The sequence below is a fragment of the Alligator sinensis genome, unplaced genomic scaffold (assembly GCF_000455745.1).
Source record: "Alligator sinensis unplaced genomic scaffold, ASM45574v1 scaffold1546_1, whole genome shotgun sequence".
Lineage (NCBI taxonomy): Eukaryota > Metazoa > Chordata > Crocodylia > Alligatoridae > Alligator > Alligator sinensis.
This window is the reverse complement of record NW_005842689.1, coordinates 693,869-711,211: the sequence shown is the minus strand read 5'-3', so window position 1 is coordinate 711,211 and position 17,343 is coordinate 693,869. Positions and strand designations below refer to the sequence as shown.

Sequence of the window (17,343 nt, the reverse complement as noted above, 5' to 3'; positions counted from 1 at the left end):
CTTTCCCAAGTCATGGTGAGCCATGCCATGATTTACAAGACTTTAACCTAAATCAGGGTTGGCAACACTTTTGGGCTGAGTGCCAAAAAACCCCAAAACCTGGACTTGAAAGACATTGGCATGCCAGGGGTGGATGGCGGGGTAGCCACAAGGGGCCTGATCTTTATTGTGACAATGCAGCCCTGGCCATTTCTGCCCCATGCTCCCTGAGGTGCATGTGCAGCCGCTGCCAGCAACAAGCTGGGTTAGGGCTCTGGACCCCAGTGGAGCTGCTTGCTGCCTTCTGGTTGCCTGCTGCAGGCAGCCCAAGCTCTGGGCAGTCCCCTGCTGCCTGAGATGGAGCCTGGGCTGCTCACAGCAGAGCTCACCATCTGCTACAAGCAGCTTGGGCTCCAGGCAGGCCCCTGCCACCTGCCATGGAGCCCAGGCTGCTCACAGTGGGCAGCTGTGAGCCTGCAAGCAGCTGCACCAGGGTCCAGGGCCCCAGCCCGGTTCGTTGTTGACAGCAGCTACATGCACAACTAAGGGCACACAGAAGAGAAGTGGCAAGGGTCAGTGCAAACCCAGCTCTTTCTCTGCTATGCACCCCATGGTACACATGCAGCCACTGCCACCACAGAGCCAGGGCTGCTATCAGCAGGCTCCTTCCCCACTATGTGCCCCAAATGCACGTGCAGGCATCACCGGCCACAGAGCCGAGCCAGGGCTCTGGACCCCAGTGCAACCAGTGCACAGCTGCCTGCCACATCCAGCCTGGGCTCTGGGCAGCTGCTGCCTGCCACAGAGCCCAGGTTGCTCACAGCCAGGTGCCAGATGACTGGAAGAAAGCCAACGTGGTCCCCATCTTCAAAAAAGGGAAGAGGGAGGACCCCGGCAACTATAGGCCCATTAGCTTACTTCAGTCCTGGGGAAACTCTTTGAGAAGATCCTCAAGGAGCACATCTGTGATGGGCCAGCAGCAGAGATGATGCTCAAGGGCAACCAGGACCGTTTCATTAGGGGCAGGTCCTGTCAGACCAACCTGACTGCCTTCTACGATCAGGTCATAAAAGCATTGGACGCAGGTGTCGCAGTGGATGTAGTCTTTCTGGACTTCAGCAAGGCCTTTGACACAGTTGACCACCCCATTCTCATCAAAAAACTAGGTGACTGTGGCATTGATGCCTACACAGTCAGATGGATTGTAAATTGGCTGAAGGGTCGTACTCAGAGGGTGGTGGTGGATGGGTTTTTTTCAACCTGGAGGGAAGTGGGCAGTGGAGTCCCCCAGGGCTCGGCCCCTTGGGCCCGCACTGTTCAATGTCTTTATTAGTCACTTGGACGACGGGGTAAAAAGCAGCCTGTTTAAATTTGCTGATGATACCAAGATTTGGGGTGAGGTGGGCACAATAGTAGGGAAGGACAGATTACAGCAGGACCTGGACAAGTTGCAAGGGTGGGCTAATGAAAATAGGATGGATTTCAATACTGACAAGTGCAGGGTGCTGCACTTGAGCAGTGGGAACCAGCAGCACACTTATAAGATGGGAAACTCCCTTCTCAAGAGCACGGTGGCATAAAGAGATCTTGGAGTCATTATTGACTCCAAGATGAACATGGGCTGACAATGCGAGGTCACAGTCAGTAGGACTAACCGTACCTTGTACATCCACAGATGCATTTCAAGCAGGGCCAAGGAGGTGATCCTCCCCCTCTAAGTGACACTGGTCAGGCTGCAGCTGGAGTACTGTTCAGTTCTGGGTGCCGCACTTCAGGAGGGATGTGGACAACATGGAGAGGGTCCAGAGGAGGGCCACCCGCATGATCCGGGGACAGCAGGGCAGACCCTACAATGAGAGGCTACAGGGCCTTAACCTCTTCAGCGTTTACAAGAGAAGGCTGAGTGGGGACCTGGTGGCCATCTATAAACTCACCAGGGGGGACCAGCAGGGTTTGGGAGAGACCCTGTTCCCCCTAGCGCCCCCCGGGGTAACAAGGAATAACGGCCACAAATTGTTAAAGAGTAGGTTTAGACTAGACATCCGAAGACGCTACTTCACAGTCAGGGCGGCTAGGATCTGGAACCAACTTCCAAGGGAAGCGGTGATGGCTCCTACCCTGGGGGTCTTTAAGAGGAGGCTTGATGTCTACCTGGCTGGGGTCATTTCAGCCCGGTTTTCTCTCCTGCCCAGGGCAGGGGGTCGGACTTGATGATCTACAAGGTCCCTTCCAACCCTACTTCTATGAATCTATAAGGCTCACAGCCTCCCTCTCTGCTACCTGCTGCAAGCAGCCTGGGCTCCATGGCCAGTGGCAGCTGCCCAGAGATCAGGCTGGCTGTGGCATGCCAAGCAAAACGGCCTCACGTGCCATGCTCTGGCACGTGTGTCGGGGGTTGCTGAATACTGACCTGATCCAACCTTCTGGGCCAGTAATGGCTGAGAATGCTGGATGTTTAATCTTTAGAACAGAGGAGCCCAAGAGAGTATGCTCCTTTGGGGCAGGGACCATCTCTTTTTCTTATGTCCTTAAAACAATATGTGGTTTAATCTCTTGATACCACTACAATACAAATAGTAAGAAAGAGCACCTCCAAAGTTAACACCTGCTAGTGTACACAAAGTGCTGTTGAATGGCTCCAGAAGGTAATTGTCCAATCCACCCTCCAGAGAAAGCTTTGCCACACCATAAAGCTGGAGTCTAACAGGATTAAGCAGACCACTACTAAAAATACAACTTGCCTGCTTTTTTGGGACCAAAGAGGGAAGACTATTACAAATCACTTCTCTCTATCACTAAAATACAAACAAGGAGTTTAAACCAAACTTACAGATCCTCGAAGAAACAAAATTGGAACACCAGTTCCAAACTTCTCATCTAAGGCACTCACTGCAGACATCAGCTGGCATGCTTGCTTCCCAAAATCCTGCAAATTACTTTCTGTCTCATCTGCAGCTGTGAAGCAAAAGGCTCTAAAAACAAACAAGAAAACAAGCACTAACTGCAAGGCACTAAACAGTCAAAAATAAGTAAAATAATAAAAATGTAATATAATGTAGTTCTATACAGTGATTTAATATTCAGTTGAATGTTTTACATTTGAACCTGTTATTAAATATATTTTAATTAATATTCATATGTACCATATTATTCTGATTAACAGTTTAACATTTTCAGGTTCATTTTTTAGGAAAAACAGTGCTTCACCCCTTCCCATATTAGTTAATGCCTTGGCAAGGGTCAACCAACAATTGGGTATTACAGCAGAATTATAGCATGACTGTCAGAAGTCCAGTTACAGGTCAATCATCTCGATAATCAAGTGTGATTTTAATGGTTATTTTTGCAGAGGGAAAAAATGTAGAACAATAATCAGAACAATACTCCATGTACTGTACATGCTATGTAACGTAATGTATGCCAAAATCTTTGGTATATCTGTGTTACAGTATTTATTGCTACAAACAGTCAGACCTATCAACATGTGACATAGTCAATGTCTAAACAACTTAATCTTTTATATTCTTCATACAAGAAACAATATTTGTATGGTAATGTCTTTTATTAGACCAACTTTATAGGTTGAGACATGCAAGGGAAGCTGTCAGGCAGAAAATTCCCCTCCTGGGAAAAAAGCAGATACAGATAAATCTGATATCTGAAGCAGATATCAGATAAATGTCAAGTGGAAGAATAAGAAATTTGATCATTTAAAAAAGGAAATGGGCAGCCTCTGGGAGCAAAGTAAAATAATCAGGATATAGCTACAAACCAAGTAAAAAGGCAGTAGAAATACATAAACCTAAAAGAATAAGATCATTAAAAAAGAAGAGGGCCATTCTCACCTGTGGAGCCCACAGAGGTCAGCAGTGAGACCAGACACATGCTTATGAGCTAAAAAAATGCTGCCTGTGTTAAATCCATGTTTTCTACTGTCCAACGTAGTTATGAATTTTAATTTCCAAGTCTGTCTTTTGAAGAAATGGTATAAGTTTCCTTTGAGAACAAGGACTGTTTGGTCAGAGATGGGGTGGGTTCTTCTGTGAAAATTGTTCAGCCACTGGCATTTGGATGTTTCTGTCTCTATCATTTTTCTGAGAGAATTCATTCTAGAGTGTTACGATAGCTTAGTTTTACCTAAAGATCTTCTACAAGGATATCTGGTACATTTAATGAGGCAAATCGCTTTTGTAATAGGAATGTGTAGGATGATCTTTGGGTGATTTTTGGTAGTCATTCAGATATGTCAAAAGATTTTGTATTTGTTTAAACAAGGTGCGGTTAAAGAACCATAGGTCAGAACAGACCTCAAGGATCATATAGTCCAACCCTTGAAAAAATGTAGGGCACACTATTCCTAAATCACCTCTGTCAAATGCTTATCCATCCTCTTCTCAAAACCCTCCAATAAAGAAGATTCCACAACTTTCCTGTGCAGCTCGTCACACTGTCCTACTCTCCTGAAAGATAAGACTTTTCCCCCCTGAGATTTAACCTAAATACGCTTTGCTGCAGTTTAAATCCACTGCCTTGTGTCCTGCCCTTTGCAGTAAGGGAGAACAGTGGTTGTTTTTCTTCCTGGAAGCCTTCACTATATTTGAAAACTTATCATGTTCCCCCTTAATATCCTTCTCTCCCAACTAAATCTACCAAATTCTCTCAACTTCTCATTGTAAAGCTTTTTGCTCCCAATCCCTTTTTCATCTTCACTGCTTGCTTCTGGTTCCTCTCCTGTTTCTCTACTTTCTTTTTAAAAATGTGGAACCCAGAACTGTGCATAGTACTCCAGAAGGAGGTCAAATCAGTGGCAAATAGAGTGGTATGAAAACCTCTTGTGTCTGTCCTGCATACAATACTCTCAATACTGTAGCCCCCAAAACGCATTCGCTTTTTTGGCAACTGCATCACGCTGATTCCTCACGTTGAATTTGTGATTCACCATAACAGTCACATGACAACATGACAATTATCTCCCGTTCTGTCATTTGTACCGGGGGGGGGGAGGGGGGAGGAGTTGTCTAGATGTAGCACTTTACATTTATCTTTACTCAATTTCATTCTTTTATCTAGTGCCAGGTTTCTAATCTATCAGGATTCTTTTGAACTCTAATCCTATAATCTAAACTATTTGCAACCCTTGAAGTTTTACATCATCTAAAGTCTTGATCAGGAAGCTATCTATTCCCCCATACAAATTATTAATAAAAATGTTAAATATCACCAGACCCAGAACAGATCTTTGTGGAACCCCATTTGTTCCATTTATTTTTTGTTGATCAGTGAAGAATTTCTTTGTAATGATGAGTCTGAGGAGGTTGAGGGGTTGTCCGAAAGCCTAGGTTGAAGGAGGAGGATTGGGAATATTTCTTTCAAGGTGTAACCTTTTTCAAGTATAGGCTGAAATAATTTAATAATCTTTCATATAAATTCCAATAAAAGATATTATCAAACAAAAATGCTTCTTAAGTATTTGAATATTTTACCCAACAGCCTATTTTTAATTATCCAAGGTTTTATTATTATTATTATTATTATTATTATTATTATTGGGGGGTGGGTGGGAGGGGAGAGAACAGAGGAAATAGAAAAAAGGAAAGCCTTACTATAAATTAAGAAAAAGGAATTTAAAAGTAGGTCTTCTGTGGAAGACTCGCACACAGCCCTGGATTTGCATCAAGATCTATTCCTTGGGCCTTTTTACTGGCACAGAAACCTTCAGGCCCATGTATCTTCCAAAGGGAATTTAAACGCAAGTTGAAAAATCATCTCTAAAATAAAGTTCTGCTTTCTCTTGGCTTTGGTGCAGCTGGGCACCATTCATAATAATTTGTGAACGTGTAGGAAGTGTAGCTGAATTCCTGATTTTCTTCTTAAAACAGCACTGTACAACTATTCACCTCAAACCAGAAATCTTACACTGCTAATAAATGCAGATGAACAGTCCATTAAAATAAAGTTTTAAAAAATTCTGGTTTTATCTGAATTTTTCCAACTATTTGAGTAGGCCTAATCAAAGATATCAGATTTACCTAAAGAACTCTGTCTGTTTTTTATCTGTGCATTATTCTAATACCCAGTGGTAGCATCTCCTCTCAGTAAATGGACATACACCAACATGAAGGTGACATACATTAGAGCAGTAATCACAGAAGATATTCCTTAACAGTCAGGCAAATTTTAAAAGTGCTTACATACTCAGCTTTCAAATTTTTTCTACAGAGGTTAATTCTTCAACAGGGATACCAAAAGGCTCAAAAATGTGTTTAATAACATAATTTCACAACCTCTAAAATACTTTATATAAGACACTAATAAAAGATGATTTCTGCAATTAAAAATATCCTAACAGGCTTTAAAACAACCTGGCTTTGGCCTGGCGAATCTCTTACACTCCATTACTGGGTGTAACCTACAATAGCACATACCATTAAACACAAAATAAACAAAATTTCAAAAAGCTTTCTGTATCGGTGTAAATACTTGCAAACTTCAGTGCATAAAAAACATAATATTTTTAGTAGAAATATTTTATGCAGTTATTTTATTTTGTCTCATATGTTATAGGAGAATAGATAAATCTCAGCCCTGCACTCATTGGGGAGGAACATTTACCTGGATCTGCAATTATCACAGCATTTTTCTGTTCCCATGATGCCAGAGGAGACCTTTCGGAGTTGTTTGTCTTCAAAATGGGACAAGATGATTCTACCCAAGAGAACATTGGGAATTAAATAAAAAGAACAAGAATTTACATGTTAAATTCATTCCGGAAAACAATGAGTTGAAATCATCCTCATTAATTGATTCTCCAGGGAGCCAATTATTTGACCTTGATTCATCCAGAGACAAGAAAGTTTGTTTTTGGAAAGTAAATAAGAAATACCTAATGCATGTATTTAATTGTGCCAAAGATAATAAATATTGCTTTTTATATAAAAATGAATTTTTGCAGACAAATTATGAATTTATATTCTGTGACTGAACTGCAATGTCCCCTAATAATTCCCTGTTGTGACTGTACATAAAATGTGCAGTGAAATACTGTAATACTCACCTCCTTCTGCAGCTGTTTGAGTTAAGATACTTTTCTATTTTTGCCATCATCTTTAACTTGTACAGTCGAAATGCTTCTTTACGTATCTCAGTGAGAAGATGTCTGTCAGTTAAAAAGAAAGACCAACAAATACTGATTACTGTTCACCCCTCACCTCCAAAGACTACATATTTACTCAAGTCAGATGCAAGTCCACTAGAAACCCTGAACAGCTGAAAAATGCACTTTAAAAAAAAATGTCTACAGGTTTCCCTTTCACTTTTAACTCTATAGGAGTAGCACACCTACCACATTCTATCTTGTGATTAATTGCACAATAAATGGCAACATGCAACACATGCAAGATATTTAAGATATGATAAAATACCAAAACAGCTTCAAAATATTGCACATTTGTGGCTGATTCTGAACATGTGGCATGTAGGCAACCAGGAGCCACCTGTGCAGCATGTTTCAAAGTATCACTGGGCTGCACTGAACTTTTTAAGTCTTGGGCCTGGAAAGCCCAATATCAGGGAGCCTCTCCCTTATGTTGGATACCCAGCATCCCAGGAGCTTTAAAAAGCAGGAGTGCAGCAGAATCCTGACTTTCAGGTCCCGGGGCACTGTGAGCCCAAGATCACGAAGCCTCCCTCCAAACTCAGAATCATGCCACACCTGGAACTTTAAAAAAAAAAAAAAAAAAAAAAGAGAGAGACTCCCTGACCTTGGGCCCTCTGCGTGCAAGATCTTTAAAAGGCTTAGTGCAGCCTAGCTGGACTGCTGCCCTGTGAACGTGCTGGTTACCTGCAGACCAGTATGTTCAAAGGGTGCACATGTAACTGGGCTGCATGCACTGTTCATGAATTACTATAATCCACGCATTAAAAATTAAGCACAATAAAAGCTATGTGGAACATCTTTGTGGCTAGGTTGATATTTTATTGCATCTTACACGCATGGCACAGCTACATGCCTACTTTTTAAAGGTCTGTGAGTCTAGACTCTCACCAATCTCACTCATAGCACTCCAGGACCTTAAAAAAGCAGGCATACATCCAAGACTGGGGAGCTCAGCTGTAACAAAGAACACGGACAAAATGGGAGAACTGGTTACCCCACGCTGGGATGGACAGCTCACTTTTCAAGTTGCCAGTGGCCAGGCAACCTGGCATCAGGGACCAGGTCCCAATACCAGGCTCCCTGCACTGGCAGTCATGCAATGGGGATTGCAGGAATTTTATCTTTGATGTCAAAAATCCCCCAAAGATTTTTGGGATTGGGAATAAAATTCCTTTGATCTCAATTGCATGATTGATTATACAGTATTAACATCTGCCAGGGGCCTCAAAGAAATATTTAATTCATGTCACTTTAGTTATACAGTTTATTTATCCATAAACATTTCAAATTACAATGTTCATAATAAAACCCCCTGCCTCCTGTTTATTTTGGCAATAAAATTAAATTCTGGATAAAGAGGGGAAAAAAATTACATTGACTCTATGCTGTTAACCAGTAATTTACCTGTTAAGAGTCATATCAGCTGGAGTCCACAATACAGAGCAAGAAGCAGGAAGTCCATCACGGCCAGCTCTTCCAATTTCTTGATAGTATGATTCCATTTCCTTAGGGGCTCCATAATGAATAACTCTCCGGATATCTGCTTTATTGATACCCATTCCAAAAGCCACAGTAGCAACAACACACTGTAAAACAAAGATAGCAGTACAACTGAACTTCTCTCCAGAGATTAGGCAGACTATAAACTGGTTTGTATTGTAGTTCAGCAAAGGTGTGATAAAAGTGCAGGACACCATGGACTGAGAAGAGAGAGGAATGAAGGACTTGAGTTCAAGCAAACAAACTCTACACCTTTCAGAGACGCTCTTTACTTCTTGTCAATGTGCGTGTCAACTGGCAGGGCAAAAACAGGAGAGCTCCAAATATTTGGGGAGGCTGGAAAAAGGCCTTGTTGAAGCTGGTACAAGATGAATGCACCCATGCCTCTACAATTTCCTCTGGCAATAGGTAGAGAGAGGTCTTTTGCCATGCTCTTGAGGAAACCTGAAAAGCCTCCTGGTCTATCAGCTCAAGGGACAGTTTTCAAAGATGAAGAAATATACCACATATGGGAGTTTCCACACAGGAAAACAGTCCAGAGATTGGAAAGCAGAATTCAAAGATGTATCCCTGTAGGAAATGGAAGAACATGACCTAGAGCAACCCGTGTGCTGAGAAGGCTTTATGGACACGTGCAGGGTTGACACAAACATGATGGAGTAAATGTTTTGTGACTAATTCTAGAAGGTATCAGAGGAGTACTAGCATCACAGTGCCAGATATGGTGGTTTCTACAAAGACAGTGATGAGGGAGCCTTGGGGTATTAGAATGGTACCACATTTTTAATAGAGAATGCTCCAGAGAAGGAGCTGGAGCATTCTCTATTAAAAGTGTGGTACCAGCAATTCTGGACATGAGAAGCATGGTAATACTGAGGGAAGTAAAAGAGCAGTAAGCCTAGTACAAAATGGCCTGGTGACAGAGATGCTGACAATAGTTCAGCTAGAGTAAAAGTTCATGAGGAATTATAGATAGGCCTAGATAGGTAGAACATACTGAAGATAACAATGGCACTGGTTCTGAAGATTTTTTTCCACCTCTTGGATAGGGAGGTGTCAATATAGGTAGGGAGGGTAGACCAAGGTCACCTCCCAGGACAAGGGAGGACTCGGGGATCTCCCATACTGTCCAGCCAGGGGGTTGGACCAAGGTGGTCAAGGGCCCCAAGGCCAGCCACACCAAGGTCCCCTTCCTTCTGGGGCTTTGCAACAGGTACAAACCTCTTGTAGCCCCAGCAGAGCCTGCGGAGATGCCAGTTCCTGCAGGCATGGTAGGATCACCCACCCCTACTCTCCTTAAGACGAAACGCAGAGTGGTCGTCGTGGGAGACTCCCTCCTGAGGGCAATCTGCTGCCCCGGCCCCACTAGCCCAGGGGGTCTGCTACTTCCCAGGGGCGCACATCAGGGACATAGCAGAGAGGATCCCAAAGATTATCTGGCCCTCTGACCACTACCCTATGCTCCTTATCCACGTGGGCATGAATGACACAGCTCAGAACAAACCCAGCCAGGTCATGAGAGACTACAGGGCTCTGGGAGCCGGGTTTAGCGGTTTGGGGGCACAGGTAGTCTTTTCCTCGCTCCTCCCAGTTGTGGGTCAGGGGCTGAGGAGGGAGAGACGACTTGAGGAAGTCAACCGAAGACTGCGGCACTGGTGTCATCGTGAAGGTTTCAGCTTCCACAATCACAGTCCGCTCTTTGGTGAGAGGCAGTGGTCTGCTGGGGAGAGACGGCCTCCACCTCACTCCGCTGAGCAACAGCCACAAAGGTAGATATCTTCAACAAAAGTTGGAGCAAAAACTGCAGAGAAAAGGTGAACTTCCTCAAAGTGCTATACCAGTGCTTACCAAACTTTTGGATCTACACCCCACTGCCACTCATTCAGGCCAATTCCCCAAGCCACCACTGCCACTTCCCTCCAATTCTCCCTACCAATTTCAACACTCCACTCTTCAAGAGTTTTTCATGCACTTCCCTGGGAGGGACACTCTGCAGTTGAGAAAACTGCCGCAGCACAAAAGTATGCTGTCAGAAACGAACAGATGTGCCGCGGAATTCTGCCATGGCAATGAGCTACAATAGGTATGGGGATGGGGAATACCTTAACAGGTGTGCCGCAGAAAAATGTTATTAATGTAAGTGTGCTTTGGTCTGGAGAAGGTTGGGAAATACTGCAGTATGCTATGAATTGGTGGCATCACATGATGTAGCCACAAAAGAAAATAAGTTAGGGGAGGAAATAACCACAAAAGCCCAAAAGAACTGAAAAGGAAACAGAATACAAAATTAAAGAGCTGATTTTGAAAGAGGGAAACCTCAGTTAAACAAGTGCAGGCTGCAAAAGATAGCTGACAAAGACAATGCTCCAACTCAGCCAGCTGAAGTACCTGTCAATAACTAAAGAGAAACTGAAGAGCAAGGATGCATATTTTGCTTTTTATTCTTTCAGATAAGAAAGCGGATGGAGGTGAGGGGCTAGAACATACAGTAGGGTATTCCTGAGGTCATAAAGCCTCAAATCAGAGGTCCAGGAGGTGAGCAGTATCCACATGCGAGAATACATGTGTGAACAACTACCTGAAGAACATCAATTTTTATTAAATTACAAGATGTAACTATTACTTTCTGCAAATGAAATAGAACAGTTACTAGGAAAGAGCAGTGAAAGCAAACTTGTAATTGATTACTTATTGCAGATTTTTTGGCAGCCTCCTAGCTCATTTGATCTTATTGGAGAAAACAAAAGAAGTTACATTCACTAAAAAAAAATAAAAAAAAATACAATTAATGATTAATAGTCTACAGCCTTAGATCCCATTCATAATTATTTCCTATTGCTACAAGATCTTACTGGATAAGAAATGCATGGCATTTAATGTTAATAATAATGATAAAATAATAATCATAATATACCTGCAGATAAAATATCATTATGGATACTGACAGACATAGACAAAAACCACAAAGACGCGCTTTACCGGAAGCAGCAGCACATTAGTTTGACACAGCTCTGCAGTGTCTGTGTAGTTCAGGTGCTTCAGCAGGGCTTTTTGGAGCTTTTATCTAAAACTGATTGAATCAGCTGTTAGACAAAAGGGCCAAAAAAGCTGAACACTATGCTGAAGAGTGGCTGTGCTTCAGCAATGAGCAAAGCGATTCCTACTTGTATGCTGGTTGCACCAACCATAAAAATGTTGGAAGAATTTTAAGATAATAATACTATATATATATTTTAAATTTAAGTGCAGTTAACATGAGGTTAAAAAATCATGTCACTTTGCCCGAAGGATCACCAATGATGCAAAGCAACTCAACTAATCTAGAAGGATTGTTACAGCATCTAAAGTTGCCCCAACAGTCGAAGCAGCCTCGGGACTGATTTGACCTGGCCTGTACATGTCAAAGCAACACCCAATTCATTTCCTACAGAATGCCATAATAAGAGGCAAGGATTTCTTAGGTTCATATCTTTTGGTCTGGTAATAGCTATCACACTAGGAAATCCTTGTCTTTTGCATAATTTCTCGACCATCATGGCTAAAACATCACTCTTACGCTACCACTATATAGGAACAAACAAGCTTAGTTTTCCTTATACCTGGATTTCATCTCTCATAAACCTATGATGGACACATCTTCTTTCTTTGATTCCCATGCCAGCATGGTACATGCCACAGACCACATTTAATTTCATCAGCTCAGCAGCTACTTGATTGGTAATCCTTCTTGAAGGGCAATAGACAATAGTAGGTCCTTCAAACTCATAGGTAGAACTAAGAAAAACAACAATAAAATGATATATACTGTAAATGGCAATCATTTATGAAATACACTTTTGACTTCTAACTAAACAGACAAAAAGTTGAAAAGATGAAGATTTTGCACTAAGCTGTTATTATTCTGGACATCAGCAGCTTCAAAAATCAACATTATTTTCTGATTTATTTTGAAGTTGTCAACTCTTGGGAAGATGGCGTTAACTGTCACTATTCTGTAGACTTTACTGGTATTGGGACAGTTAACACCAGCTTGGCATCTGCTTTTGGATTCTTAGCCTTGCTAAGAAGCACGTCAACAGCAGTTCAAAATCTCTTCTATTTCCATACTATTTGTCTTCCCCAAAAATACTAAAACATTAATAATTTTTGTATACTCCCACCAGAGTACAATTTCTGTGGGTGACATTCTAGCTAATGCACTAAGTGCATGTTATATTGTGCTATTCTGACACAAATGTCATGCAACTGAGGATGATGCCAAGCTGTATTAAAAAGGGCACCATAATCTTGTGGAAACTATTCAGACAGGTGGGCAGGGTGTCACTTGCCTCTCTCATCTGATTCCTTTTCTTAGTGCAACATCCTCCTGCTCCCAAATACACATGCACACTCATTACTCCAATGCTCCCAAGTAAAACATTTTTATCCCAGCCCTGTTTCCAACACCAAACTTCCCTCCTCTTACTTTTCCCCTTTCGAGCCAGATACCCACCCTCCAAACAGAAAACACCTAAAATAGGAGTAGTATAAGCAAACAGAAATAGAATCACAGAGAGCTAGTTACTGTTCAGAAAACAGCTTTATAAATGGGACCATAATAGGACAGCAGTCACAATGCAGAAATAATAGTAACAGCCACAGAAACCCAAAACCTTCCTCCTTCAGTCCCACTCTTAGGACGAAGAAAAGTAGTACCCTGGTTAGGACTCCAAAGTTTTCCCTTTTTCCAACCAGCATCCCTTATCCTTGTCAGGGTTGACTTTGAGCCAGCTGCCCTTTAGTTAAGAGCAGATATCACAGCAGTGGCAACATATGCATTAGAGAATCACAGGAGTTGTCAACGTCACTAAACTGTAGTGTTGACAGCTGAGCTCATAGTACCTCACTTTTGCTCTATGTTATCTCCCACAGATAGAAAGAGATTAATATGCATTCCTGTGGTATATAAGAGGGCTTCTGGTAGAGCAGAGCAGTTTCCCATCTTCACTCAGCCCTCTGCAGCAGAGTTAAACTGGAGGCACTACAGTGCTATGCCACCTACTCCTGCTATGTCATGTATATGGATTACCATTACCCTCATCTATAATATCTAAAGTTGCAGAAGCTCAACAGCATAGGAGTGGAGCAACTAGCATGACTAGATTCTATTGACACTAATAAGGGTTTTGTCTTGGCTATTGGATATTGGCCAGTTTTGCAGGTATAGGAAGCTGAAAATTGGATGGTAATCAGAGAAGTTTTCAGCAGTGTTGGCTTTCAGGAAGATTGGGCGAGCCATTGTTTTTAGAGTTAGCTAGGTTCACTTCTCTAAAAGAGACACAGATAACTTACATTAGTAGGGTCAATGCATGGTATAGCTGTTCTTTTGCTCATTGTTACCAGCTCTGAAAGACATAGACTTGCTATATATCTTATGGGCGTGTCCCGATGAGCACGCATGTGCAGTTTGCAGTGTCTCAAAGCAATATGAGATGCTGCAAACCACATGTGGTGCACATGCACCTGTTTGCCACGCTGCTAATTTGCAGTGCAGCAGTTTTTTTGACACTGGGAGATCCTGACGTAAAAAAACAACCCATCGCTAAAAAAAACAGCGCAGAGCACATAGCAGCCATGCGCACCACCAGAAACAGAGCCTTCCTGGCCATAGCCATTCTCTGGCTGCCAGACAGGCTTCAAGTGGCTTGTTCGGTGCTGCTGCTGCTCCAGGAGGCACCCGGGACCCCAGATAAGGCTGCTGGGCTAGAACAGATGCTGGCCCCAGCCTCCCCTATCCCACCCAGATCACTTTGTTACATGCTAAAGCACGCATGCAGGGGCATGCCTGGGGACAAATAGTAGTAGCACAATTATGAGCTGCTGCTATTTATCCCATGGGAAACGTGCATCACTGCATGTGCGTACTCACTGGAATGCACCGTATGGCCCTAGTATTTGTTTAGGGTTTCTTAAGCTTTGCAAGGTTAACAGAACCAACTGTAAGAATTGGTAGGGTATGGTATTGGTAACAGATAATGGTCTCTGTTAAGGTATTTTCTACACAAGTTGTGTACACATTTCTGGTCTTTTCCATGGGAAAAACAGGCTGAGTGTTCTTCATAGTAGTTGATGTTGGGGTCTGACGTCTTGAGACAGACCATTCCACCTGATTTGTCAGTTCACTCTGTATATCAGTTCTGCCAGCTATGATTCTAGCGCAGAGATGGATAAGTTTTTTTACATCCTTTAACATAGTGGTGTAGCTGTGTAAGAATTACTTGTTCTATTAAAAGGTGCATGCAAAATTTTCTGCAACACAGATATTCAGGAATTTTGCTTATGAATTTTTTTCTATGAAAAATGAAAGCCTTGGTCTGTACAGGGGAGTACGCAGGTTATGGTTCTGAGTTTCAAAGAAGTCAATGGGAAAGAAAGTCTTTCTGAAAATTTTATCCAAGTTTTTAACAGCCATGCTTGCAAGTAGAGGGGGTGGATTCATTCAAACTGGTACAGAGACGCATGTTAAATGTCATTGTGCTGATAAGACCTCCAAGGTGAATTCCACCTTGCCCTCTCCACAGAAATGATGGTTGTCCTCACCCCCGGGCCCCTACTAAGTTACATAAGAGGGGGATTTAAGTTCTTCTAAAAGTTAAGCACTGTGGCAGTTCTGTGTCTAGACAGTGCTGTTTTCTCTGCTGGGCTGTCATACCATTGGTCTTCCAGCAGGAAAGAGCTTTACTGTCACTTCTCTTACAAAAAGTAATTTGCTATTCAGTTAATTATTATTTGCATCATAGAAGCACCTAGAGATCCCAGCCAAGATCAAGGTCCCTACTCCTGGGTACTATATGAAGACAGCAAGAGTTCATTCATCCCTGCCCTGACAACATTATTAATAAGACAAATCAAAGGCTAAGAGATATAGAGGAAAAGAAGTTAAGTGGCCTGTCCAAGGTCACACTAGAGGTCAGTAACTGAGATGGGAAGAAAACCCAGTCTCCTGACTACAGGGATTTATACACATACCTTTTTGTCCCGCAATGTACTGGATATCCGCCACTTTGGAGCACACTGCATAACTGAGTCTGCTCCACACAAACTGATGTGAACTGCACTGCGCTACATGCAGTTATATAAGTGGCGAAATGCACATCAGCGCACAGAAAATGGCAGCAGCGCACTTTTGAACTAAAACATCTTCTATGTGTTTTAGTTCAAAAACGCACCACCGCTATTTTCTCAGCACTAAAGCACATTTCACCGCTTATACAACTGCAAGCGACACAGCACTGCACACGTTTCAAAGTGCCTGGCACTGCAGCACTTGTATGTGTAAAAATGCCCTACCATACAGGTCCAAGACTATTTCCTTATCATTCTTGATTTTATCCTGGACTTGGATAGCATCGGAGATAGAAAAGCAGCAGCACACAGTACAAATAAGTTAGTAAATTCTCACCTTCCCTTTTTAATGAGGAATCGTTTTAAATCCTGAGGGATACTGCCAGTCTTCCGTCCAACTTCCAAGTACAGATTAGGTCGGTCAAAACTAGTACACGTGACCTGAGGATTCCTTAGGCGCAGACAGTCTACTATGTCTGCTCTAACCGAAGGACTTGCTGTTGCAGTTAAAGCAACAATAGGAACCTGAAATGAAAAGTAGAGATAAACAAGAGAAATCAGGAAAAAAGAGAGGCCATTAATTCCTGCTTTGTAAGATTATTCTAAATCACAGATTCACAGAAGTTTAGGGGTGGAAGGGACCTTGTGAGATCATCAGGTCCAGCCCCGCTGCTCTGGGCAGGAAAGACTGCTGGGGTCAAATAACCTCAGCAAGGCGTGTGTCTAGTCTCCTTTTGAAGATCTCCTGGGTAGGTGCCTGTATCACCCCTGCTGGGAGTCTATTCCAGAGTCTGGTCACAAGAACCATGAAGTTTTCCCTTATATCCAGTCTGAAACCTTGTTCTAGGAGTTTATGACTGTTGCTCCTGGTTTTCCCCTGGGGTGCTTTGGTGAATAGTTGTTCACCTAGCCCCTGATGCTCCCCGCTGATATATTTGTAAGTTGCCAACCGATCCCCCCAAAGTCTTCTCTTTTCTAGGCTGAACAGTCCCATATATGTCAGCCTTTCCTCATAGGGCTTGCTCTTCAGGCCTTTAATCATACAAGTGGTTCTTCTCTGGACTCTCTCAAGTTTCTCCACATGGTTCTTGAAGTGTGGCATCCAGAACTGGATGCAGTACTCCAGATGTGACCTCACCAATGTCGGGTATCAAACAGGATGGGATTAGATATCATGATCTGTTTATCATTCCTGGAAAACCCTGATGCTTTTGAAAAGTGCACACAATACTTAGCAACTTAGAGCTGTCTTATTGTCACAAGAGATCGCTCAAAAAATCACCAAACAGTTACCTGCCTAGTGGGGAGGAAGGGACAAAAGAACACAAAGTTATATTTCAAATATATACATTTTAATGTAATTGAATTATTACTTTTATTTCTATCTGCAATGTGATTATGTTCATTTTCAAATACAAGGGCCTAAAAGTTAGGTACCCGAGAACAAAGTCTCCACAGATATGTGCCAAAAGTTAGGCCCCTAAATCCCTATTTAGCTAAGGATGGGTGTTTTAAGAGTACCTCAATTACTAGAATTCAGTTAGATTCTGTGGTCATTCAGATAGTTTTGAAAGTCCCATCCTTAGGCATGTAATTTTCTGCGT

The 17,343-nt window shown here is 42.5% G+C and overlaps 1 protein-coding gene across 2 annotated transcripts in view; it reads right to left on the bottom strand.

The window, feature by feature from the left end:
* The window catches only part of WRN (Werner syndrome RecQ like helicase), a 161,866-nt gene that overhangs the window by 43,563 nt on the left and 100,960 nt on the right, over window positions 1-17,343 (bottom strand). For both annotated transcript variants that reach the window (XM_025215937.1, XM_025215938.1), the window contains 6 exons: window positions 16,077-16,264; window positions 12,235-12,409; window positions 8,540-8,721; window positions 7,034-7,135; window positions 6,592-6,684; window positions 2,810-2,951 (listed from right to left, as the gene is read on the bottom strand). In XM_025215937.1, the coding sequence (XP_025071722.1) occupies window positions 2,810-2,951; window positions 6,592-6,684; window positions 7,034-7,135; window positions 8,540-8,721; window positions 12,235-12,409; window positions 16,077-16,264 (882 nt within the window). The remainder of the gene's footprint in view (window positions 1-2,809; window positions 2,952-6,591; window positions 6,685-7,033; window positions 7,136-8,539; window positions 8,722-12,234; window positions 12,410-16,076; window positions 16,265-17,343) is intronic.